The following is a 27528-nucleotide window of genomic DNA, read 5'->3' on the forward strand; positions in this document are numbered from 1 at the left end:
AGCTCCCGAAGCTACTCTCAAGTACTACTCCAGGATCTCAGGTTGAACCTGAGGCCCCAGAATCCAGCACTACCTGAGCCATGGATGATTGTGAAACATCCAGCCGATAAAACCGGACAAACGTGTGCGGCGTAGCCCAGCTTGCTGCCGCACAAATATCCTGGACTGATACACCTCTGAACAAAGCCCAGGATGTGGCCACACCCCTAGTGGAGTGAGCTCGGAGTCCCGGGGGGGCCTGCGAGCCCTTACAGCTATAAGCCAGAGCTATGGCCTCTACGATCCAATGAGCTGGCATGATACGGGCCTGCCCTTGTGAGGGGAGGCCCAGGAAACAAACAGCTGATCCGACTTCCTGAATCCAGCTGTTCTGTCAACATAAGTTGACATAAGTCCCCAAGGCACAAAGTGTTCAGCCTCTGCTCCCTCTCTGAAGAGAATGGAGGGGGGTGAAAAGCTAGGAGCTGTACTGTAGAGCACCTGTATGACGTTTCCAGCACTTTAGGGACAAAGGCTGGGTTAGGCCTCAGGCATGCTTTAGTGAGTCCCGGGGCCAGCTGTAGACAAGAGGGGTGAATAGACAGAGCCTGTAATTCACTAACTCGCTTGGCTGTGGTTAGAGCCAACAGCAGAGTGGTTTTAAGAGAGAGAAACTTCAACCCCACTGCCCCAATAGGCTCAAAGGAGTGGTGGGAGAGGGCGTCTAAAACGACTGACAGATCCCATAAAGGCACCAGTAGTCTAGAAACTGGAAGCGTTTGACGCGCCCCTCTCATGAAGCGACATACAAGGGGGTGCTGACCGGCAGGTTTATCACCAAACCCCATGTGGCAGGCTGAAATGGCTGCTAAATAGACCTTTATGGTGGAAAAAGCTCTCCTTTTGTCCAGCAAGTCTTGAAGAAAACACAACAGCTCCACCACTGAACACTGAAAAGGGATAATCTGCTTTTCATGGCACCACTCTTCAAAAACACGCCATTTACTGCTGTAAATGGAACGAGTGGAGGAGGCTCTGGCATTCTGAATGGTTTCAATAACCTTCAGAGGCATGCCTGCTGCCTTCAAATTCCACCTTTCACAGGCCAGGCCCAGAGAACAACCTGGTCTGGATGTGGATGGTATATCTCCAGCCCCTGATCCCTCACTCTGATCAGTGTTGGGGAGATCGGGCTGAGGGGAGGGAAAGCATACAGCAGAGTTTTTGGCCATGGATGGGCCAGCGCATCCACGCCCAGTGGCGCATCTGCGTCTGACAGGGAGAAAAACAGAGGGCACTGTGTGTTTTCTCGCGAGGCGAAGAGATCTACGGCAGCCCGGCCGTATCTCTGCCAAATCTGCTCCACCACCTGTGCGTGAAGCCTCCATTCTCCGAACAGTGGATTTCCTCTGGACAGGAGGTCCGCCCCCCTGTTCAGAATTCCTGGCAGCCGAGTGCTGCTCCACACAATTATTTCCCTGGCTAACCTGTGTAGCTGCTGGGAATGGGTGCCTCCCTGGCGGTTGATATAAGCAACTACAGTGGAGTTGTCTGTTTTCACTAAAATATGTTGTCCCCGGAGATACGGCAGAAAATGCCGTAAGGCTAGGAGCACCGCACGGAGCTCCAGCACATTTATGTGATTCAGAGCGAGTCTCTGTGACCAAACGCCATTCACTGCTCTGCCCGTCATAGTTGCACCCCAACCTGACAGGGGTGCATCTGTGGTCAGCGTCACCCTGGATGATACTGCCCCGAGAGGTACCCCCGCAGCGAGAGCTGTCGGGCTCCTCCAAGGCCGGAGAGCCGCGATACACGGCTGCGTTATTTTTACACCACGACTGAGATGTTCTCGAGGGCGCAGCTGCAGAGAAGCGACCCATCGCTGAAAATCTCTCATCATAAGCAGCCCCAAGTGTACCACCGATATCACCGAGGCCATGAGGCCGAGGAGGCGGAGACAGAGTCGGAACCGCACGACTTTCCCCAGCTGAAAACGGGAAAGACAGTGAGTGAAGGATGCGATCCTCCGCTCTGAAAGTGCGATACGATAAGAGATGGAGTCTATTCTGAGCCCCAGATACTCTGTAAACTGTGCGGGTTCCAAGTGGCTCTTTTCCAGGTTGATTGTGAACCCAAGCTCCGTGAGGTGATTCACTACCACCTCGGAGTCTTTGATCGCGCGATCATGAGCATATTAGATAATCGTCTGTGTAAGAGAATATTCTGATGCCGCTGTTCCTTAACGGAGACAGCGCTGCCTCCACACATTTGCTGAACACCCTTGGGGCTAAGGATAGCCTGAATGGGATAGTTTAAAACTCGTACGCTACACTCTGATAAGTGAACCTGAGATATTTCCTGTGTGGAGGATAAATGGCGATGTGGAAATATGCGTCTGATAGGTCGATTGTAACAAACCAATCGCCTGTGTGAGTTGAGCGACTATGCGTCTTGTGTGTGAGCATTCTGAATGTGTACTTTCTCAAATGCTTGTTTAACACACGCAGATCCAGAATAGGATGGAGCGACGTTCCATCCTTTTTCGGGATGAGGAAATAGTATAAGTAAAAGCCCTGCTGAGCTTCTTCACTCGGAACCGCTCTGATCGCCTGTTTGTGTAACAGGGAGGATATTTCCTCCTCCAGCACATTTGCTGAATCGCCACTGGCCACAGAAGCTAACACTCCGCCGAATCTCGGTGGTTTTACCGCAAACTGTAGTCTGTAACCATGGGAAATGGTTGACAAGACCCAGGGATGAACCACGCATGCGTGCCACCACTCCAGCCGCGCCGCGAGCGGGCCTCTGAAGATGCGGAAGCGTGACGTCACCCCTGTTTCCCGGAAGGAGTTGGGGCTCTCCCCGTCGGGAAGAGCGTGAGCTCCCCCTGCTGGGAACAAAGACAAATGGCAGTGATTTCCTTTTGTTTTTATTTTGAAACTGGGGGAACATTCTGCCCTTGGCAAACTGCCTGGCTGCAGAAATGCGCGTTTTATTTCTTTTGTTACCCCCAAACCACAGTGAAGTGTCTGGTGACTCTGGGCAGTGCTTGGTAACACAGACAGAGTGCTTAGGAGTGCTTGGTGACGCTGCGCCATTTGTCCACAAGTCTGTCCTTCCTGAACTGGAGGAGGAGACTGAGAGGGTGCTCCTGGTGAACTGGAAACTTCCAGAGACCCTGAACCTTGGAGTGATTTGGTTACCCCTTCTAACACCTTCCTTCTCTTTGGTGAGAAGAGAGGGGTGACACAGAATGTTGCAGATGTGCTAGGCTGACCGCTTCTTTTTCCCCTCTCCGGGGTGTGACGGCTTGTTCTTTGCAGCAGCTGCTGCAAAGGAATGCTTGCCCCAAAGTCTTTGGTTCTCTACCATGGCCTGGTGGGCACCCTGCTGGTCTCCTGCTCCTCTCTGCGTTCTGACCCCACTCTGTCTCCCTCTCACAGCTGTTGCTGCAAAGCCAGCTCTTGGCACCTGCTGGGGCTGAGAGTTAGGTTTTCTGGGTAAGCAGAGGTTGAATGCTTCTCCCTCCTGCTTTCTGCGAGTGCTTGTTTCTCTCATTCTCTCCAGGGCTGGGCCAAAGAGACCCTTGGTTGGGTCATAAGCTGCATCCATGACCTCAGCCTTCTGAGCATCACCTAGGCCTGACAGGTTTAGCCACAAGGCTCTCTCACCCAAGACTGCAAGGCCCATAACACGGCCACACCCTGCGAATGAGATCATTAACCACGCAGATTTCATCCCAGAGGGCTGGGTTCGGGGAACCCGAGTCAAGCTGACGGCCCATGTCTTCCAGAATTTCTGCCTGATATGCTGATAGCAGTGTGACTGCATTAAGCGAGCATACTGACTGTGCAGCATATTTGTACGTCCTTTGATAAATAGATGCCGTGAGGCGATCTATCTTGTTGGGCAAAGAAATGCTAGAAGAAGCTGAGATTGCCCTGCGGTTAGGGTGAAGGTGATACGCCACTGAAGGCTCCACTGCTGGGGGTTCGGTCAGCCCCAGTTCACCCATCCCCTGGATCTCAAGCTTAGAGCAGCCCTTGGTCGGAAGCTTGCTTTTAAAAGGGCTTGACCAATAGCGACTCATTTCTTTCATGCAGGCCGGGACTGCTGGCAGAAGCTGCTTCGGTGGTGGCAAGGCTGGTGGGAGCCTTTTGCCGTCATACATGTCGCGTTCTGCCCCTTCGGAATCCTGGGCGGCTGGCCATGGGATGCCTAGCTTGGCAGCAGCCCATTTGCAGACCTCGTACAAATTCCTGTCCACCGGGGGTGCAACTTCAAATGCAACTTTTTTCCGTTAGTAACTTAATGCTAACCGAACCCTAGGTCGACCAACAAGCTAATGCTAGTGAGACGCTAATGTGGTTCGTGGCCTGCTAACAAGTTAATGCTAGCCGGACACTGAACGAACAGCTCGCCGTAACGCGTTAGCCCGAGTCACACAACGTCGGCTACCTCGCTAACTAAAACCAGGAACCGCTGGGACAGCTCGCCTGACGCGGTTGCTGTTCCACAGTGCAACTCTAAGTACACTTCTTTCGAAGGACTTACTCAGCACGATCCAAACTGGAACTGGAAAAACTGCGTTCGGCAACGTACTCCTACACGGGACGCTTGAGAACTGTTAAGCAGCTAATCAAGTTAGCCTGGATGCGATGAGGGAGCTCAAAGTAGTTTCTCACGGGAAGAAAGCGAGAATGAGTTAGGAGGAGGGGATGAGGGGGTGGAGCCCTGAGCACGGCTCGACAGGTCTGTCATAGACAGACGTGGTGTCATTGGAGCTTCCGTAGTTGGTCACGCCGAGGCGATTCCCATAGTGAAATACTGAGCGAAGTTAGAAAAAGAACAACACATTTTGTTTGTTTTTTTTGGTACTGAAAAAAGCACAGCTATATTATGAAATCATATACATTTATTGAATTGTCTGTTTATAAAATGGGTAAGAACAGGTTAAGAGATTTTACAGAACATGCCTGTAATTTTCTTTCTACATTCATTCAGTATACTGTCATCACAAAGAAAGACATCAGTACACCTCCTTGGTGGTAACATGATGTTTATTCTGTTAGTTTTTTTCATTATGCAGAGCCATCCAGTGGGTTGAGGTAGTAAGCCTTTTCTGGCTTGCAGGCTTCCTATGTTTACATTCATGATATATTCAATTTTCATTTTTATTTATATAGTGCCAAGTCACAACAACTGTTGCCTGTATTTTGTAAGGTAAAGACCCACCAATAATACAAAGAAAACAGAGGTTCGACAGTAGGGGAAAAAACCCTCCTTTTTAACAGGAAGAAACCTCCGGCAGGACCAGGATCAGAAAAAGATAACAAGATGTGTTTTTGTTTTATTTTTTACTTTAATTCAAGCAGTTAACAAAGTACTGCATTAACTGCTCAGGTCCCCATTTTCAGAGGCTTAAAAGTAATTTGACCGTTGACTGAAAAAACGTTTCATGGCCATGTGAGATTTACTACAAATGTGACTGATAAAAGGTCTGGAGTTGATTCTAGTAGTTGTTGTTGAATTGGCATTTGGTATCTTTCTTTCTGGGATTGTCTGCAGCCCAACGAAATTTCTGCTATCATGAAGATATCAAAAAATGTTAACTGATTGTTGATTTGGCCATTCCTATGTTCTTAAAAAGAATGAATGTACTAGCCAGCTAGCAACTACCGAAAGGCTCAAAAACCACAGAAGACAATTGAAGCGGATAAGGACATGATTTCCTTGGTTAAGAAAAATCTCCTTTGATACTCAATAAAAAGAAGGACAGATCAGATTAAACTTGGCCAGAAAACATCTGAAAAGATCTATCTGCTTGTTTGTGGATCTCTCTGCCTTCAGGTAAATCTTCAAATAATTGAAAGTATCGTCAAACATAGCAATGTTACAGAAAGAGCACGCATGTTTGCATGTATGGATCCAGACAACAAATCTTTCTTCATGAGGATGGTGATAGAAGCAGTAAGATGACATTTGAAGTATACAGGTTTATACTCTCTGCTCAGATCCAGATAAATGCTACAAAACTAAACAGAGCAACCCAACAGTTTATGAAAAAGAAACGGGATCATGTGCAATGGTCAGATTAGTCACTTGATACCACCCCAATAGTGCATGCTTTTCAGTTGATGAAGACAAATCCAGAGAGACCAACAACCAGCAGCATCTGAAGGAAACTGCAGTAAAAACTTCACTGAGCATCTCAAGGCATGAGAAACAGCATTTGTTGATGTCCATGGGTTTTAGACTTAAGATAGACACTGACTGCAATGGATTTTTTTCTCCAAATAATAAAAACAATCTTTATATAAAAATAATGTTTGTCTATCCAGTTAATTTTAAAAATTCTAAAGCAATACTTTTGTTATAACTGCTGAATTCAAGGTGAGACTGCACTTCAGCGCATCTTTTTCCAGTAAAAACAGAAAGTGTTTGGTCTCATCGTTGTATTTGGAACTTTAGGGTCATGATCTGTATGAGATCTTAGCAGCGAAACCCTGTTTCACTTGTTCATGGTTTATTTTAGTGCCTGAAGGTGCTAGCGCTGCAGTTTCAGGGATGTTTTGATGGTTTGGTCCTAAGCAAAACTGCTTTGTCAAATGTCACTGAGGTCTTTGTATCTGAAAGCACAGGATAAGGTTGTTTGATTAATCTGTGTGTGTGCGTGCTCACACTTCATAAGAACTAACCCAATTAACCTAAGCATTTTGTCCCCCACCCACCCTCCTTCCACCATTGTGCTAGTTTTTACCTCTTTGTTTGCATCTCTTGTGTCACTGATGCCAAGCTGATTTGTTTTTATCGATTCAATTTTTTTCCCTGTGTCCCCAGGCAATAATACATGTTTCTATGGGAAGTGTTACTACTGTCGGGAGAGTGAGCCAGCATGTGCAGAGGGGGAAATCATGGAGGGGTCATTAACCCTTTGGCTGCCAGATGTCTGGCCACTGCAGAAACACAGACACCCTTGGGGACGCACATACAGAGAGGGGAAACTGGCAAGGTGGGTGTCAAGCGTGAGTCCCAAAAAGCAGCGGTTTTTACAGTTAGGGGAAATCCTCTGACTTGAATTCATTCTTGTGTTTTGATGTTGTTGTTGCTGCCAACATATTAAATAGTAAAATGTTCAGTTGCTGCTTGTTTGTGAGTCTATCTGCCTTAAATTATGTCTTCAGTTACTAAAAAGCATGATGTGTTGCATGAAATCAGGTGACAGATTTGGCCATTGAGGAATATCAAATTTCTTTGATTTGATAAACTCTGCTTTTCCAGTATGTTTGCGTCATTATTTGTTTGTCCTGGGACGTGTTATTTAACTAGTTTTGGAACAATTAGCTGACTCTGGGCAGAGAGTATAGCTTTGCACACTTCCAAATGTATCCTGCTATTGCTCTCAGCAGTCACATCATCAATTAACACTAGGGGTCACGCATGCCCATACCATCACATGCCTCCACCATGTTCGACAGATGATGTGATAGTTTTGTATCATGAGCTGTTCTTTTCCTTCTCCATACTTTTATCTTCCAATTTTTCTGTTACAAGTTAAACTTGGTTTCATCTATCCAAAGATTGTTTTTAAAATGTTTTATATTTATTTTTTTTATTTTTTTCAGAGCTGTGCTGGCAAAATGTAGAGTTGTTTACACTTTCTCGTAAACCCTCGGTGTTTCCATTCATGAAAGCATCTCTTGATTGAAGATTTTAACAATGATACGCCTGCCTCCTCGAGAGTGTTCTTGACTGGGGGGTTTTCTTAACAAAAGGAAAAAATTCTGCAGTTGTACATTTTAGTTGTTTTCTGTGTTTTCTAAGGCTTTTTGGTGTTGGTGAGCAGTGCTTTCATTAATCACTTGTTTATGATCATTGTTTGTAAACTTGCACATTTTTGCTCTAGAATAGACAGAAATTTATTTTACCTTTTCAACCTAATGATGGCCTCCTTCACATTTTGCTTATCTCTTTTTGGCCCTTCACCCAGCAAAATGATACCAAAAACAAGCTCAACTCCAGAGCTTTGGTGTACTTAATCTGGTGTGAAAAAATGAGTGAACAAGCTTCAACTGGCAATGAAAGCACTTGGTATTTTTGAACCTCTGTATGGAGAACTGTAGGGGAAAATTATACTAGTTGATAAGTAAGTATTCTTATTGCTCATAAATGTTTATTAACTCTAAATACAGCACACAGGATTTCTACAGTCAGAGAAGATTACATCAGCAAGCTAATTATGATGCTAAACACAACTGATCAGTGTCATCCTGCCGTTAGATCACCATACAGCTGGATCAGAAGAGTAGCTATGTGATCTGTTCTTCACACTTAGCAGCCTTATACTCATGTGCAAAAGTCTTGAGCTTTTGTGCGTGTGCACAAACACACACACACACACACACACACACAATTTGTACAGTTCTAATGACCTTGAAAGTCAGTTTCTTTAAGCAGTCTTCATGAATAGTTCTCCAGGCTTCTTGAAGGACATTGAAAGCTATTCTTTGGACGTTTGATGCTATTTGTTCTGTTCTCTTTCAAGATGATTATTTTTGCATAGCTTTTGCCAGACAGACACATTCCAGAGAGTATTGCGTGGTGGATTAAAATATGATTGTATATGTCTGCTCGGAAAGACATGACAGGCTGCTAGCAACAAAGTGCCTAAAAATAGCAAAGAACCAGTTTGATATTCTAAGTTGTCTTCTGTGCAGCGTGGACACAACAGTCGTTCAGCTTGTAGTTTGTAGCCTTTTCAAATTCAAGTAAAAAGAAATGAGGGTTCACTCCAGAATTTTACACTGCACTGTGTCTGTGTTTTGTTACTAAATTCAAGTTAGACCCATTATTCCTCCTGTTTCAGTTTATCTCAGTTTATTCTATTACTGTAATATTGACAATGCGATGTCAAATGGGAAGAATGGTCCTCAAACTTCTTCTGGCATGCCATCCATTGGATCCCAACCACATTTTATCATTATCCCCCAAAAATAAAAAATGCTAGTTGAGTTCTAGTGATGTAAAGTTCAGAATGATTACATTTGAAAACTGTTTAGTTGCACTTTCAAAAGAAAAATCATATTCATTTGACTTAGTTTGTCAGTTTGTTGTCAGTTGTCAGTTTTTCCACCCAGTGGTCACTCATGTCCCACCTGCAGCAGCTTTATTCCACACCAGTGGGGTTTTCCAGATTGAAGTGGGGAACCGTTTTCAGTTTTTCAGTTTAACTTGCAGTTGTATGAAATTTGCAACAAATTCTGATGGAAACATTAACCTGAAAATTAAATCAGTGCTACAGACTTGCTAGAAATCTCTCCACTTCAACTACTGTATCTTACCATGAAACAAAATAGATTGAACTGCCCTTTTTTGTCAATTATTAACAATAAAAGAGGATCCAACTTGGATGTGGAACTTTTGGCATGTGGAACTTTTAGTGAAATAAAGTTCCACATGCCAGTAACAACACATGACTGTCGTATATTGAAGGAAATTATAAAGTTTGGTTTCACTCTCCTTTTTTCCCACCATGGTCATCTGTGCCCCCATGAGTCGTTTTTGCTCCACTCATGGGGGCATCCCCACATTTTGAGAGTCATTGACCAAAGGGAACCAAAACAAGGGAGTTGGCTTTCATTATGATAGGTCACTTGTAACCATTGTCCTTAATGTAAATATGTAAGAAAAGTTGTGTATGTTTCCGTTCCGTGTCCTGTGTACTTTGTTTGTATATGTGTCTTTTTGGCTGCTGTTACAACCAAATTTCCCCTTGTGGGACAATTAAAGGATTATTCTATTCTATTCTATTCTCACTGGTCTCAAAATATTGTGTGAAGGCCACTGAAAATAAGGGATTGTGTTGCCATCAATACCAGAAGTTTGATTGCATTTCAGCAAATTAACTCTACACTTTGACACGTGCATCTTCTTAAGTGTAAGTGTTGTTAAATGTTTCACTTTACCAGAGAACGTCTGGCGCTGCGATGCTGTATTAGTGAGCAAATTAACAGCAGTAAGAGAAGCAACCTGGTCTTATTTTTAGGATCTTTTCACTTTTTAATAATTCTGGCTACATTTTACCTGCTTTCTAAAACCCTGAAATGACCTGAAGTGGTTTTTCTTTTCTTTTCCTGTGTGAGGGGCGTGGTTATGCACACTCCCTGTTTGACAATATGGTGATGTGCGAAAATCTTACTTCAGACGATTTGAACGTGTGTTTATTTTTCAGGTGGGAGTATGACGAGAGCTACTGTGAGGCAGTGAAGAAGATGCCCCCATATGATGCAGGGCCAAGGCTGCTAGATGTTATTGACACGGCGATTTTTGATTACCTTATTGGAAATGCTGATCGTCATCACTACGAAAGTTTCCAGGATGATGGAGGTGCCAGCATGCTTATCCTTCTTGACAACGCCAAGAGGTGAGCTGTGGGTTTCGTGGTTTTTTTTGTTTTTGATAGTTGGGTGGGGGGAGGGGGGGTGCTCTTCATGAAAACGGGAATCCAAAATGGGACTTTCCCTCCTCAGATGAATGTTTACTTTTTCTTACTGGCTTTAATTACTTAACCATTTCCAAACTTAAGTGGGAATACTGTCCATCCAGTAAAGAAAAACTGCAAGTTTAACCAGAAATCTTGTGTAATTGCAGCTAATTCTGTCAGAAACAATAACTTTTGAAATAAATCAGTGTCACGGACTTACTGGAAAATTCTGCACTCTGTTCATAACAATAGTCTGAATATTTTTCAGACTAATAATTATATTTTCATTTTCAGGTTGTTGTTTTTTTTTTTTGTTTTTTTTTTGTTTTACATTTTCCGGTGCTCGTCTTTTATTTTATTTCTTTTTTTATTACAAGAATTCACTTATCACTATTGAAGCTACTTTATAACTGACTCATGAAGAACACCCACTTCCATGAAGTGAGGACTTTGAGATGTTAACCCGTCTTTGAAGTTATTTTTGTTTTTGCTGATCAAAACCCAGCAGTGGAAAATTTCTAAGCAGCATTTTTCAGTATTGGCAGGATGAGGTTAAGTGTGGTAAGAAACAAACCTTTTACTGGGAATAATGTATACCAATAGAAGTGCTGAGTAATTTCTTGTCTTTCCTTTTTTTAATGAAGAGTATAATCTATATTTTCTATGCAGTGAAAATACCCTGCAGCTGGTACTCTTTGCAGGCCAATAATGGCCCAATTCTTGGATTTTTATTAGAACTCTTTCAGATTAAGCTGGAAGCAATGGATTCTTGCTCTCTGTCATATAGCTGACTAGCATTGGTAAGGCTAAGTGTGGAATTCATTTAAGTTCTTACCAACATGATCAAAACAAACTACACCTTCTTTCAACAACACATGGCATATTACCGCGTGCCATTTATTTTTTCATTTATTCATTCATTCATTTATTTATTTATCTATTTATTTATTTAATTATTTCACAAAAGCTAAGCTAAAGTCCAGAAACCATGTTTAAAAAACTCTGTGCACGCCATCATTCATTAGCTGGTAGAACCACTTCTAACGGCAAGTAGTTTTCTATATGACTTTATCAGCCTCTCACCTCATCGTGCAGGAATTTGAGCCCACTCGCTTACCACATTGACTGAGTTTATTGAGGTTTAAATGCATTCATTTATGGCCCAACTGGCCTTTCAGTTAGAGGTCTGGATTTTTTGGTTACTGCAACACTCTGATTCTTTGAATTTTCGGCCATTGTGTTGTAGAGTTGCTGCTGTTCTGCTCATTGTGTTGCATGACCCAGTTTAGGCCAAGCGTTAGCTGTTGGACGGATGGCTTCACCTTTGACTCTACAATACTTTGAGTCAAGCATGAACTCCTTTGTATACCAGTTACTGCTAGTTCCCCATTTCCTGTCATTACCCCTCCAACACTGTGCTGTCAGTTGCTATGAGGTGTTTGTTCTCATATGCTATGCTTGATTTTTAACAAACGTGGTTTTGTGCATTATGGGTAAATATCTCATTAAGTTACATTTACATGTAACACACTAATTGAGGCCTGTAGATTATGAGATGTAACACTTGTGTTGTTTGCAGTTTGCTGCGACGCCCACCCCTGTTTCTGAAACACATATTTTGTTTAGTATTTTGTCCTGGTTCCCTGTGATCTTTCTTTCCAATGATCGGCCGCAACCAGTTGCAGCAGATGGTAGCTTCTCCCTGAGCCTGGTTCTGCTGGAGGTTTCTTCCTGTTAAAGTGGAGTTTTTCCTTTTTGAGGTTTTTCTCTTATACTGTAGCATCTTTACCTCACAGTGTAAAATCCCTCACGACAAATGCTGTAGCAAACTGGAGATATATAAATAAACTTGAAATGAAAAATTACATTTCCCACTTATGAATCTTTCTCAATGCAGAATGATGGGTTTCAAATTGTTTGCAGATGGCCTTAAACCTTTGCCAGATTGTCAGGAAGCAACAATTTCTCCTAAAACCATTCTTGATGTCTTTCCTCCTTGGCATCACACACCTAAATGCTCCAGACCTGAAAACGAAAAAACTTGTTTTTTTTGTAGGTGTTCACAGTCGCTGATGATCAGCTAATTAAGTGCATTTGACTAGTAGTCTGCTTGCCCTCATAATTTCTCTTAATTCAATAAGACACACACTTCTTCTGCATTCTGCCTTAGTTTTTGTTGCATAAATGATGACACAGTGTAATATGTCAAGTGCTGTTGTTCATCTGAGTTTGTTATTTAATTTTAGAACTTTTTAAAGACCAGATGATTTTGTTTATTATGTCCTGGTACATAAAACCTTGGAACTGAAAAAACTGTGTACATTTATTTTCACATTACTGTGTTACTGTATGTATTACAATCAAATTTAATTAGAAAAGGGCTTAAGAGCCTGACACTCTCAGTCTTAAAAGTCGTGTGAATAGGAATGAATGCATTTAGCTACATTGCCAGGAGAGTTTTCACAATGGGATACACAGTTAGATCTTGTAATACATGATTTAACTGTATGTAAAGATATAAAATATACAGCTCCTGTTTGTTGAAGGTCATGCTAGTTTTGGACATGGCTGGACTCAGATCCAGACTCTAGTTTGGAAAGCTTTACGGGTTTTAGATTGTCCGAGAATCTAATAACTCCTCAGGAGCTCTTCAGAAACAGGGAAACTGCTATTCTAGCAAATTCAGTCGAGGTGTGTGCGTGTGTGTGTGTGTGTGCGTGTGTGTGTGTTTCAAGTGCTTTATGTTGGGGTTTTTTTAATCTTTCGTAATTTTTCTTTTATGTCCTCGTGCAGCTTCGGGAACCCAGCTCTGGACGAGCGAAGCATTCTTGCACCACTCTACCAGTGCTGCATGTAAGTCGGAGAATTGCCAAATACAATTTCCTGTTTACCAGGTTATGTTTTTTTTTCTACTGTAGTGTCTCTCCCTTTCTCGGTAGGGTTCGTGTGTCCACGTGGAATAGATTAAACCTGCTGCGAAGTGGAGCTCTGAGCTCAGCCATGCGACAGGCTCTGGCATTTGATCCCATTCACCCAGTCCTAGCTGAACCACACCTTGCAGCCCTGGATAGGCGTCTATCTGGAGTTATAGCAACCATAAAGCAGTGCATGGAGGCACAGGGCCCTGATAACACCCTAATAGAGGACCGAATGAACCTACCACATCCTTAAAAGGAAGGAAAGGAGAAAGGGAGGGGAAAAAAGCCAAGACTTTCCAGCCTGGACCTGGAGGGAGACGAGTGACCAAACAGATCAGCTCTGGTGTTTAAAGAAGGGACAGCAAAATGACAGGGTGGAATAAATGTTTCTCCCCCCGTTTCCCTTCTTTGTAATGCTGAACACTTGCACTCGAGTGATTCGCTAAAAGGTGCAAAATCATGGGATTCAAAGAGTTGAAACTGCGTCACCGTTAACCATTTAAACTTTCTCTCAGGACTGTTGTACACTACAGGATGTGATCTGCTGTAAGGACCACTTCTTCTATTACTACTGGTTTAGATGACACTCATGCCTTGTGCCAAATCCTCTCTCCTGGTCACGCTTCTCCTTGACAGTCGGCTAAGGAGAAAGGATGGAGATGAACATATTCGAGAAAGGAGGAGGGAATGTTAAATTGAACCTGTTGTGAGTTGTTGTTGGTTCAAGCAGCTTGGAGTTTACAGTCCAGGAAACTGAAAATGTTTTTCTGTAGAAATGACAGGAAATTAAAAAAAAATTATTTTTTTGAGCTGATTTGTTTTTCTCCCTTTCCTCGAATTGAAAAATAACTCGAAGAAATAGAGAACTGACTCAATTCTGTGTACATAACTAAAGTAACTAGTGATGTAGAATTATGAGACAAAAGAATATAAATTTGTGGATTATAAATTAAATGATGTTAAAGCTGTGTGTTTGTGTCCGGGGGTACGCGTGTGTGTAGATGAATAACTGCCACATTGTGTCACAAATAAGAAAGCTACTGACTTGCCCGACTCGAAGGATCATGATGCAGAGGTCAGGTGTGTGTGTGTGTGTGTGTGTTCGTTCATCTTTAACAATAAACTATTGTCTATTTAATTCCGATTTCTCTCAGGCAAACTTTCTTCTCTGTGTTCAGTACTTGAAAGTTCAAATCCTGTGGTCAGATGTGTGGAAGGGACTTTCACTTTAGTCTTACTAGTTTGGATATTTTTTTTTAGTCAGATTTGACCTGAAATATGTCACAGGTCATATCTGGAACACACCAACATTCAGTTTATTATAACTAGTTTTGTTTTTCGTGTTGCCTCGTCTCACTTTCTGTAAACGATTGTTTTGAATTGTTCAAATTTGAATCACCTCTCATGTCCTAAATGTAGTTCAAATTTAATGCAGCAGTTCCATATTAGTCAAAAAAAAAAAACAGTTTGTGTCACGCTGTCTGATTTTTGTGCCATAGCTTTGATTAAAGGCTGGTTTCACTTATGGTGACCTTAGATTTTAATAGATATTGGGTTTTATAGAGCAAGTGCAGTTTGCACACATCGAGGGGAGAGAGGGGGGTATTTTAATGATTAAAGTGTGTGTGGGGGGGTATTTTCAGTTGTGGTTAGCACATCTGTGAGAAGTGAGTACCATCCATCCCCCTTTATTCTGTGATCCTCCGATGCTGTCAAGATTTCAAGAGCAGGTGACATGTCTGACTTGTGTTTTGGCTTTCAACTTTTCACCTTATATACACGCAAGAAAGCATTTAATCTCTGTTTGCTTTTTCTTTCAGAAGAAATGTTCCAGGGTGGGGGATGTAAAAGGATGTGTGTAGGCTTCTGATGATCGCACTGCTCTTCATGAGCTTTTCTCATCCTTCTGAGAGCTGAACTCGAAATACCCAGCTTGTCCAAAAAAGAAAAAAAGCCCTCATCCCTCTGAATCTGATGCGTGTCGCCGCAGTTCTTTTGGTTATGGATTTCCCCATGTGCACATATGCTTCTGTTACAGATCATCTTTCACCACTGTTACTTATAGTTATCACTTGACATTTACCTCATCTTTGTTAGTCCTGGCAGTGGTGGTACAATGTCTACAAGTGCGTCGTCTTAAACCCTTGATTGGTCTGGTTTTGTTGTGCTTTCTGTACCCACAAGGGCGGACGCTTCATTGTGAAACCATGTGGCAGGTCCCCCCCTTTCCCACAGGCAGGTGTTCACCGTCAGCTGCCTTCTCATCTTGCTGTCACATCCAGCATCTTCCGTGTTTGTGTGTGCAACAAGTCAGATGATATAGGACACCTGTTTCGTTTATGCTAAGCAGGTGTTTTACTTGGGACATATACCAAAACATTGAAACTTCATGAAAACCACAATGTTTATCATGTTGGGGCATGCCAGGTCATGTCATGTCAGAGATGCAGAGCGTGCTCTAACACAGGAGCAGCTCAAGTTTCCCAAGGCAGCCTGAATTTTCACTTCTCTCATCTGCTTAGTTATTCTCCTGCTTGTTGCGTCACCTGTGCCTACAGTGAACGTAATGTGAACAAATGTACAATAAATAGTCCTATAAGTCATGACAGCTGACACTAGATGTCCCCCTAGGATAATCTAGTAATTTTATAGATTCTCAGTGCAAACTTGGCACTGAATGTCACAAACATTTCAGAAGTCCCAACACCTATTACAGGAATATCAAAACCCAAATGTGTAGGAGATGAAGATAAAGCTGCAAAGTGTGAGAGCTGAGTCACTGTAAGTACCACAAGCACACTGTACATTACTCTTTGAATGAGGCAGCGAGGTTAGCGACATAGGATATTTTGCAAGGAAACCACAACAGTTTGAAGTCAAACTAAACGAATGACTTTGTGGGGAAACAACAGTAGCAGCAACATGAGGTGGTGGGCTATCAAGTAGGCTCCAAACCTTTGGGGTCTCCAGGCACACTGCGCACTGGCTAGTTTGCGGTAAATCGACATACATTGAAGTAAATGCGCTGCATTTTGACTCATCTTCAAGCTTCACATAAAAGTCGATGTGTACTTTTAGTGCAAAGAAGAATTCATTGATTTTTCTTTTTACATTTTAAGTAGTTTGTATTCTCGTCAGAATATTTTGCCATTTGAAGTTTAGAGTTTGTTGAGCTGATCAATGCCGCTCTTGTAAATGTGTAGCAATCACTGGCTGTCAGATTAACTTAGTGCTAAGGCTGAAAACACAGAAACAGGTTGAGTGGTTGTCCCAAGATGATAAATCCACTGGCTGTGCTTAGTGACTTTCTGGATTAAAATGACTCCAGAGCAGCCTGAGAATGGGAATAATAGCATTTCTATCATTGATTTAGAACAATTCAACATAACAAAAAAAAACCTTCTCAATGAAAGGGTATATGCTATTTTAAGACTTCAACACCACAATAATTGTTTCAGAAGTAGCAATAGCTACCCTTTGTAGGGGTGCATTCTTTTAAAATAACTGCTGCACACTGCTTTAACCCAGCAACCGGAGCGGTCACAAGCCAGTTACCCCTAATGCCAGTCCCAATCCCAGATAAATGGGAAGGGTTGCATCAAGAAAAAGGCCATCTGGTGTAAAATCCTGGCAATAATAAAACATGTGGATCACAATGAATGAGATTTCCAAAAGAAGATTTATGGATGTAGTGAAGCAGGGCACGTAGAGTGTTGGAGTGACAGAAGAGGATGCTGCGGACAGGTTGAGGTGGAGGCAGATGATTTCTTCTTGCGACCCCTGACGGGGTCAGCTGAACGAGGAAGAGGATGTGGCTGCTTTCACTGTAGGAGTGGAATTAAACAACGTGCTTTCAAACTTCCTGCCATTTTAAATAGAAAAAGTGCAGAGCCTAGTGTTTATAGACTTAAAAAGTTAAAGAAGAGTGACAAAGGGCAAACCAATATAGACTGTTGTCCCGCTTTGACACATTTATTGTGTTTCAGAAACTGTTCATGCATCTGTGCGAAACTGATTCAACATCATTCATCCAAATATATGGCGAGAAAGTTACCGCTCTAACAACTGCTAGTGATCAGTTTAGTAAATGCCATGGCATATGATTCACATCCTTTTCATGAAAGCTGTGCTCTACAAATAAGGCCATTGTTATTGTCACTGAAACCAACACCAATCAGGAAGGAAACGCTAATGACAGTATTAAGGTAAAGATTTTGTATTAATTAAGAATAACTTTACTTCTTGGTAGACTATTGAACTCTAAACCATCTCAGCAAAATGTCCCCCACAGCACTAAAGAGCTACAAGATACCCTCACTGTAGAGGCCAAGGCACGCACACACACCAACCACCGCCGCCGCCAAGCTATGTTTCCCATTTCTCTCAATCTTTATGCCAAATTCAGCAGCTTCTTCATCAGTCTTCTCATTCGGGGAGGGTGATGGGAGATAGTTTGTTATTTTCTTATTGGCAGGTTGGCGGTTCGATCCCTGACTGCGCCAATCTGCATCCCAAAGTATCCATGGGCCATATACTGAACCCCAAGTTGCTCTGTGATGCATTCATATTTTTGAATGTTAGATAAAAAGCGCTTAGATTTTGCAAAAGGTGCGTGTGTGAATTTTATTAAATGCTTTAATAAAGCACTTTGAATGCTCGAGGAGAATAGAAAAGCGCTATATAATAACCAGTCCGTTTATTATTCAATTCTTTAATGTGGATCTCAAAAGTCAGTGATAAGGATGCTGAGGATCTCCGTCCACACCACTTTTCTGAATACCCGAAACTGTTGCCACTTCTAATTTAACCTAATTGAGACAGTTCGTCTGCTTTCGGTGTTTCAAATAGTGCTCGATCATTTAGGCCTCAGAGAGATGGACAATACTAAATACACCAAAAATAGCATTGTTCATTGTTTTATTTTTTTCATAAGGCCATCATCAAATCTTTACTTTTTCAGGACGATATTGGAAATTACACGCACGTCAGACACAGCAAAGGCAGACCAGTGCAGACCAGGGTTAGTTAGGAAAATAATAATAATCGTAATATTTGTGGAATAATTTGTAAAAATGTAGGACTTGCAAAGATAAATTTGCAAATTTGGTAGGGTAGGCACACATGTGTCTCCGTCAATTTCAAAGTAAAACCCACACTTTTGCCCAAAATGACAAAAAAAAAAAAAACTGTTAAAAACTTTGTTAGCTTCATCATCCATTGTCTGCTCACATGTAGAGCAATAAACTAGATTTAAAGTGAACTGAGAGGTGGCAGCAGCCGTTTCTATCCTTTCTCTGCTCATTAGTTAAGTCTGGGAGACCCGAAACAGACGCTGAATAAAATATATTTTTACTTTATTTAGTTTAATCAGGTGTGTTATCACTGACACCAGATTACTGCATCACTCGTTTCCCAGAAACAATGTTTTTTCTTTCTTCCTCAGCTTGCTCAAACCTCTCAGAACCCCCTGATGAATATTATGGGAACATTGATTGAAGCGCACACAATGTGGGAGGATTCACTCGGCTCGTTTTGTGTTAGAAGATCGCAAGCGTCTTGGCGCAAATCGGCACACTGACAGCCAATCAGCTCACGGTGCGCTGGTTTCGCTCCTGCTTCTCTCTCACTTTGTGAGCGTGTGCGCGTGTGCGTCTATCCCCAGCGTGTACATGGCACGAGCGCGCTGCAACCCCCCCACCCACACGATCTCAGACACAATAAAGTTAAGACCGTGAGCGATTTCCTTCCAGTCACTCCCCTCCTTTGCACTTGCCCACTCGCGTTTAAAGCCTCGCTGAGCTCCTGCAGGGAGCTCAGAGCACTGATGGAACAGGGGATGATGGATGCTGAGAGAGGTCGTGTGATCCACCGGAGAAAGCGCACAGGGACACTCGCGGTGGTGGTCGCCGTGCAGAACGTGGTCGTGGCCGCCTGCCTGATAGCCACTCTTTTCCTTTACTTGGACTTCCCGAAGGATGTGAGTACGCTGTGAGTGGAGAGGTTAAGTGGAGAGCTCGTGGGCAAGGATGCGCACACTTGGTTTGTCTTTAAGAACATTTTGGATGATTTTTTTAAACACCTGCAGTTCAATACCGAGTAAAACTCCTTAATGCACATTTATCTATCAACTTAAAGTTAATATTATAAGCAGCTCTGTTCATCCAGACGTTTTCTAGCTCTGGAACTCTTTTTTGAAAGCTTGATACTATTATTACACTATTGTTATTTCAATATGATTAATATCTCTTAAAATAGTGTGGGGACTGCATGTTCTCAGAAGGGAAAGGAGACTGCAGAAACAAACTGTCAAATTACGATTAAAATATAAGAGTTACAACTAAAATGTCCTATCAGGTTTGGAAAGTTACTATAAAAGCTCCTGCTGCTATCTTAAGTTTCCCTTTGTGTCTGAGTGAACTATACGGAGCGAGATTAGTTAAGATAACTTGCGCGAATAAAGGAAACTTTGCGAAAGTAACTGGTTGCATTAGGTAATCACAGCTGGAAATGCAGGTGGTACAGCACAGATTAGAAAACTGCTCAGACTATTTTTTTAGGCTATTTGTACCCGATAATATTAATTTGTCTTTGATCTGCCCGCAAAACTGAAGCGCTTTCCGCTTATCTTTATTTAAAGTACACTACAGCGTGACATCTGAGAACACAGATGCCCTGTGATGTTCAAATGCATCGGGTCTAACACTTCTCACCCTTATGTGCAGCTGTCACATTAAACTAAGCGGTGGCGGGCGATAACAGCAGATATATGAGCTCATCAGTTCACCAGATAAGCGATTTTCTGCATGATCGATCCCTCATTTTCAGCACATTTTGCCGCTAAAGCAAACAAACAAACAAAAACAAAAAAGCAAACAAACAAAACAAAAAACCCTAATAATATTTATTTATTTTTTATCACATCATTTGATCAAATCTCCTACTTAAGTAGGCGGAACTCGTTCCGTCAATTTTGAACGGAAGAAGAGTGAAATGACGCATCAGACGCCCCCTTTATGCACAGCAGAGGCTGAAGCAGAAAGCCTGACTTATAACAGAGAAAGTTGATAACCGCCGTCGTGGCACCTCTTATCTCTGACTGGGTTTTTTTTTTTTTCATAAAGTTGATCGAACCAGCTAAAACAGAGAAAAGTTGTGTTCAAATGTGCTGATAAAACGTGTAAAGTAAGTAACCTAATGTTTCACGTGGCTCTGCATCAAGTCATGCTGTTTCAACTCAATAAGGTGGATGCTATATGTTAAGCGTCTGCGGCTTTCCTCTTTGAGAGAGATGCGTGTTACTATTCCATCCATCCATTTTTTCCCGCTTGTCCAATTCAGCGTCTCGGGTGTCTAAAGTCTATCGCAGCTGTCATAGGGCGAGAGGCGGGGCACGCCCTGGACAGGTCGCCAGTGTATCGCAGGGCTATCAAAATTCCAGATTATTGAATTAGAGGTGGATTGATTTGGTGCAGTAGTAGTAGTAGTAGTAGGTGCTGTTGCTTGTTATCACAGCGATGCCTTGAGGCGTGAATAGTCATCCAGGAAATCCCAAAAAGTTGATTCTGTTCATCTGGATGTAGCGTAGTGTCTTAAAGATCCGCGTTTAACTTTTGATTTTCAGTTTTAATTTTAAATTCTACAGTAACATAAGGCTTTCAGAGATTTGCTTGAGAAAACAGCTTTATTAGTGACACAATAAAAGGAAAAAAGACGAAGCTAAACCGAGAGACAACCTGAATAGGCGCACTTTTTGAGGCTCTCCATATTCTTTGACCCGGATGACTGACAATCTGCATAGAAATAGCTGCACGGTTACTGTATAATGATGATTGTATTAGTGACTAACATTTGTTCTACTTTTAGGACATCTTGTTTATTCTTGAGATGCTACTCTCACTACTGTTTTTAATCAAGCTGCTGTGAGACTTTCCCTAGTTTCTGTCAGCCTGTCTATTTTCACACCGCATCACTTAACCGCTGTATCAAGCAAGTTTGTGCTTCCCAGAGTGAAACATCAAGAAATTGCAAAACAGAGCTGTGTGACCTTTACAAAGAAAAAAACAAAACAAAACACACAGAGAGCAATAAGAACAACGAAGAAAATCTAGAAACCCAATAAGCCTCTAATCTTTGCGTTTTTTCTTTCCTCAGCAGACGTCAACTGACACGATTGTGCACATAGAGTTTGAACCTATAACAGGTGAGAAAAATAAAACCTTTAGTTTCTGCTCTGATCTTCCCACCCACAGAGATACTGAAAAAGACTACAGAAAGTCATGTCAAGTAAAAAGCTGCTTTCACCTTAAAAAAAAACCCAAAAAAAAACAACATGCTGCACTCTTTGTCTCACATTGTATTTTCATTTTTCAGTCCCCCTAGGAAATATGACACTGGAGTTTCAGGAAATTGCAAGCAAGTACAAAATGGATGTAAACACGGATAAAAATAAGATCGACATCACATGCAAGGGGCCCTACATTTGGTATATGGATGTGTGCTACAAGTCGTTGACAAATGGGATGGTGACCACAGGGATACTGCAGCTGAAGATGGATGATACTGTTGTCAGTAACGTCACACTGACTGTTTCAGATGTGTTAGATGTCTGCAGGGGGCACCAGAGCGTAGTTTATCTCAGGGCAAACACGAAGTCTAGTCTGGACTTGAACCAAATAGATGGTTTCAAGGTCTTGAATGTGACCGTGGGCCTAAGCTATCTGCTGGGAAAAAGGTGTGAATTCTGACGAGGGCCAAGACGTGCCTTCAGGAGACCAAAACCAGAACTGGCTGGCATGAAAAGAAAACTCGACACTGAGCTGTGCTCATCTGCCAAGTGACAGCAGACACACTAAGCCTGATTCACGCTGATGACACGAGTTGTGTTGACAGAGTCTCTTTTTGTTTTCTTTAATCACCTCAGCCAGGGTTGCAGTGAAATCTCTACAGTGTGCGCGCAGCCCTGGGCACGAGCAACTTGGTGGATTTTGGTGGTGACACAATCTGTTTTCGTTAACACAAAATAGCTAAAAAAAAAAAAGAAAAAAAAAAGAAAGTGTATTTGACTTCTTGAATAAGCATATTTTTTTATGCACAAAGACCACACTGATTCCCATTCTTAAACCATTCGGATTGAGGCTGTAACTGACTGTTATTTTTCTTATTGATTTATCCTCCATTTATTTATTTATTTTTTATTTTTTACCATTGATGGTTTGATTCAGAAAACGAACCGAATAATGATTGTTTTTCCTTTTAAACTCCTCGTGCTTATCTCCATTTCCTGGTGCCAAAAAGTGACTTTTTCAGCATCCAAAACCAAAGTTATTCAGCTTACTCATATATAGAAGATTGTTGTTGTTATTATTATTATTATTTTTTTTTACATAAATGTTTGTTGTACCAAATGAATGTATTTGTTATGGTGCATTTGTCTCCTGTGTAGCTCCGATCTGAGTCTGTGAACTTTCTGTGTGCCAAAAAAAACCATTCCTCACACATTTCTATGTAAGATTTTCTGTCATAATACCAGCACGACTACAGCAGAAACATGCAGGAGAGCCTTTTTTGCCTACATGCTGTTAGACATTGTCTAATCTACTCTGTGCTTGTAGTCCTGGATTATTACTTATCAGGCTAAATGATGCTGCAGTTACACTGGCACACAGACCTCTCAGAGTAAAGACCAGAGAGGAGATGAATGTAATGGGACTTTTTGATTGTATATGCACTTGCAGTGTGCACAGTCCTTGGATTTGTGTGTGTGCGTGTGTGCGCGTGTGTGTGTGTTTAAATTATGCATAAAGCACAGACCAAGTGTTGACTGAAGTTCATCATATTGTGGTGTATTAGTTAAGCTATTATATTTAAAATAAGAAGCCACATTTCATGATTGTTTGGCACACTGTAAAACATCTCGTACAATGTTTTAAGCAATATCACATTCCGTGTCATTTTTGCTTACACTGGATGGTTTGATTTTTTTAAATAAAACATTTTATGCAGGCTGAAAAAAAACTGTGTTTACATTTTTGTTTTCAAATGATCTAGTACTGGTGATACTTTGAATGATTGCAAACTGAGCTAAAGGAGGCTTCTTGTTTTAGCTGGATTTTCTGCTGCATGATTTAACAATGCATACTTAATCCAGGGTTTCTACCTCCTGTAAGGTTTGGCCTAGTTCAAATGTTGGGATGAAACTTTAATAAAAGAAAAGAGTTTCCATTCATTTTGCAATAAGCTTCACTTCTTTGTTTTGATCGTTCCGACTTTCGCTCTGCCCCTCCCTTTCTGTGTGTACATGTGGCTCCTGTGAGAGTAAGCAGTTTCATCATCATTACCTGATAATTCAGCCTTGCTTAACCAAAAGTGAAAGTGAATTGCACAACTAGCCTTTCCATGTCACCCAGTGACTTAATGTGACACAACTTATCTACACTTCTGAACTTTCTACACTTTTAGTGTCAAACTCACTTTAACCCATTAAGCTTAGAGGTCTACGGTACTGTGCAAAAGTCTTGACCCACCTCGTCTTTATATTTTGCTTCCAAGCAGCTGGACTTTCTGTGACTTTTAAAAGTGGGTTTAGAGACAATAGTGTTGCTGGACATCGTTTGCTTTTTCACTAATTTACAGTCCAGTCCTTGTACCTGACTATTTTTAGAGGAATGTTTTTTTGTTTGTTTGTCGAATCACTTAGAACTGACCTATGAATCATTCAAGCATAAAAAGCACCTAACTCACGGAATGAACAAATGTTGTCTACACATAACAGACAGCTTAGCTAAGACTCTGCTTTAAATTGTATCTTTCGGAACTTTGTTCCTATCAGCCTGTCACAAAAGCAAAAAATAATTTGATCCATAAACATCATTTATTTTGTTAGCTGAGTCTACAAATAATGACAATGATAACACAATTTGGCAGAAAAAGAATGGCATTTTTTTTTTTACTAACAAGGCGATCCTTAAAAAGCTATTACCTGAAAAGTTTGCATATTTCAGCATATTGTGTGTCACTAAAAAAATAGTGAGGAAACTTGACAAGTGGAGGAACGAAGAAAAAGTGGCGGGCCTAAAAAACAACAGCAAATGAACAGTATCTGAAAGTCATGTCCTTAAGAAATAGGACAAATTCCAGCAAAGACCTGATGTAGGACCTGAGAAATACATCTGAACCTTCAGCTGATCCATCTACTATGTCAGTGAAGGGTGGTCTTTGAGAAGCCATTTGTCAGGAAGAGAAACAGCGAGAAAAGGCTGATGTATGAACACAGGTCTGATTAGAAGTCCAATCATCATCAGTATGTACGGAGGAGGTACAACAGTGAGCATCTACAGCTATCTGTAAGACACCACGAAGGCCTGTCGCTGTTTGGGGCTGCATTTCAGCATAACAGTGATCTCGATGACACTGCCAATGCAGTAAAAGCCTATCGGGACAGAAATAAATCACACATTGGAATGCTATCGTTGAAGAAGTGTCATCTTGACAGAGAACAGAAGCATATATGTTGCATGAATGTAACTAAAGTCCAAGGCCTAACTGAGCAACATCTATAAATAAGATAATCTTGGGAGAATTTCAAAATTTGTCATGGTCCTGGGTCGGTGACCCAGCGTTATGAGTTTATTGTTATTATTTTTTAGTTTATTCTGATTTTATATTAGTTCTTTGGGTTTGGTTCTCGTGTTTTAATTATCCCTACCTGTGTCTTCCCCCTGTGCTCTGTTCGTGCCCCCGAGTTTCCTGTTTTACTTTGAAGGTTTGTGTCTAATTAGGTTCAGCTGTGTTCCCCTCTTCTGTGCCTCGTTTCCTTTGGTTGTATTTATAGTGTGTGCCTGTCTGTGTTCTACGTCGGTTTGTCTGCCCTGCCCTGCCCTCTCTGTGCCATTTCCGTGTATCTTCCGGTGTCCTTATGTTTTCAGGTTTGTTTTTTTAGTTTCTCCCAGTTTAGGTTTATTTTTAGTTCAGCCCTTGCTTTTGTTATGTTTCGTGCACTGTAAATAAACTCACTCACATCACCGCAGCTGTCTGCTACTTGGATCCTCCTTCTCATCTCCACACGACTGCTGCCCCAGCCGTGACAAAATTCAAATATTAATTTCATAATCAGAGTGAAAGTGAGATTTGAGTGAGCCTCCTATTTTACATTGACAATCTCTGGGAACCACCAGCCTGCACTCCGAGACCTTTGTGCTCTGTCAGCATAAAATGTTACAAAGAGGAATCCCGTTTCGGACTTTAAAGTGGTTTTTAAATTCCATCCATCCATCCATTCGCTTCCGCTTCTCCTTTTCAGGGTCGCTGGGGGTGCTGGAGCCTATCCCACCTGTCATAGGGCGAGAGGCGGGGTGCACCCTGGACAGGTCGTCAGTCGGTCGCAGGGTTTTTAAATTCAGTTCTTATTTAACAGGAAGCACCGAAGAGAAGCTTATATGAGAGAGATATCTCTCTGTGATCCTCTTTTGGTACGGTACTCTTGTTGTGGAAAAACTGGAGACTTTTCTAGGAGCATTTATAACAACCTGCTAAAAAGAAATAGTCCACCCTGTCATGTGGGCTCATGGATGAATACAACTGGATATCATCTGCAAACAAATTGGAATTTATGCCATGTATTCTAATAGTCCCTTATGTATCCTAATAGGGAAGCATGTATAATGTTGAAAGTGCACAGCACCTTGGGGAACTCCATGACTTCTCCTCGACAAGAAAAAACTAAACTCTATCAGATAAATATGATTTAAAACAATGCATTACGTTTTCTTTAATACTAATGGTGCATTCTGTAGTAAAAGGTCTAACAGGGCAAAGACGGAGATGTGTCAGAGGCCATAAAAAGATGATTAATAACCTTCATAAGCGTTGTTTCCGGTTGGATTGCCCCCGACGCTCTGTCAATAAACCACCCCTCTGCAGATGAAATTCTGCAATAAAGGAAGATTGGAAATTGGTTCGTTATTAGTTAGAACATCTGGATGAGGTAATAATAGAAGTTAGGTTAGAGAGATCAAAAGAGCTGTCTAAATAAAGATTAGCATCACTCAGTTGCTGTGCTTGAGGATGCAAATAGCAATAGCTGTGGTGAGGCTGTGGTTATTTTTGTCTCTTATGATTACAATTTTATTCGTAAAGATGTTCAGTATGGCGTCACTACTTAGAGCGAAACACATACAAGCTCAAACTGTAGCTCAGACAGACTGGCTACATCATTTGTTTCTATCAGTGATGATCTTTTTTTTTATTATATAAGAGCACACATTTTTTTTGACAAATGTTTAATGCAACTTCCTTATTAAAGCGCACATTTGTAATGTGTACCAGGGAGTCACATAGCATTGAAATAAAATAGTGGAATCGCTTCCTTAAACTGGATTACAGCCCTTTCTCATAAACTACCATAATGGAAGTCTTACCTGGTCAGGCAAGAAGAGTCTATTCAGCAACTTTCTAACACGTGCTCCCTAGTCCCCGTGCATGCACATTACAGTTTAACGGTTGAATTGGATTTTAATTATTATTAGCATTTTTTTCCATCTCAGCTTAATGTCCGGAAATTCTCGGCTTGGCTTTCCTATTACTAGCTCCCGTCTCTTCTATTAATAGAACAATAGGCTTTCCATCACATACGGCAGTTGAAAGACTTGAAACATTCCGAGATGTTTTTGTGGAAAATTTCATCACTCAATCCTTTCATCACGCTGTTAGGAAATCAGAAGAAGCCGCAGCAAGTTTAAACATGAACAGTCGGACCATCGATTGCGTCTCTGAGGTTATTTTTAGCCTGAAACTAAGTGTGAGAAATCGAAATTCTTCATGTAACACCATTTGCAGTCAGTTTGTCATGTCTGATTAAATCAGCAGATGGAAATATAGCATTATATGTATTTTTTTTAATCTTTAAAAACATTAAACCGCTCATAGGTGGAGTAAAAGTATACAGAATCTGTGCCCAGTCTGGATCACCTAGATTCTGGTGATTCTGAGCAAAGCAAAGACAATTTGAAGGGTTGAACTGCAGGTTAGCAACTCGTGTGTCTGTTTAAGTTAAGGCAATGCCATTATATAACAGGGAAAAGTACCAAAATTCATTGTGATATGCAGAAGTGAAACACACAAATTGATTAGTAACAAAACTATAGAGAC

At 41.6% G+C, this 27528-nt stretch overlaps 1 protein-coding gene across 1 annotated transcript in view; it reads left to right on the forward strand.

Moving 5' to 3' along the window:
- fam20b (FAM20B glycosaminoglycan xylosylkinase) overlaps positions 1–14527 on the forward strand; it is a 46929-nt gene extending 32402 nt beyond the window's left edge. Inside the window, exons 6-9 of the mRNA XM_005923210.3 lie at positions 6823–6994; positions 10214–10405; positions 13259–13318; positions 13405–14527. Of these exons, the coding sequence (XP_005923272.1) occupies positions 6823–6994; positions 10214–10405; positions 13259–13318; positions 13405–13636 (656 nt within the window). The 3' untranslated portion in view covers positions 13637–14527. The remainder of the gene's footprint in view (positions 1–6822; positions 6995–10213; positions 10406–13258; positions 13319–13404) is intronic.
- Positions 14528–27528: the final 13001 nt, after the last annotated feature.

The sequence above is a fragment of the Haplochromis burtoni genome, unplaced genomic scaffold (assembly GCF_018398535.1).
Source record: "Haplochromis burtoni strain Fernald_Lab_line unplaced genomic scaffold, NCSU_Asbu1 Contig_65, whole genome shotgun sequence".
Classification (NCBI taxonomy): domain Eukaryota; kingdom Metazoa; phylum Chordata; class Actinopteri; order Cichliformes; family Cichlidae; genus Haplochromis; species Haplochromis burtoni.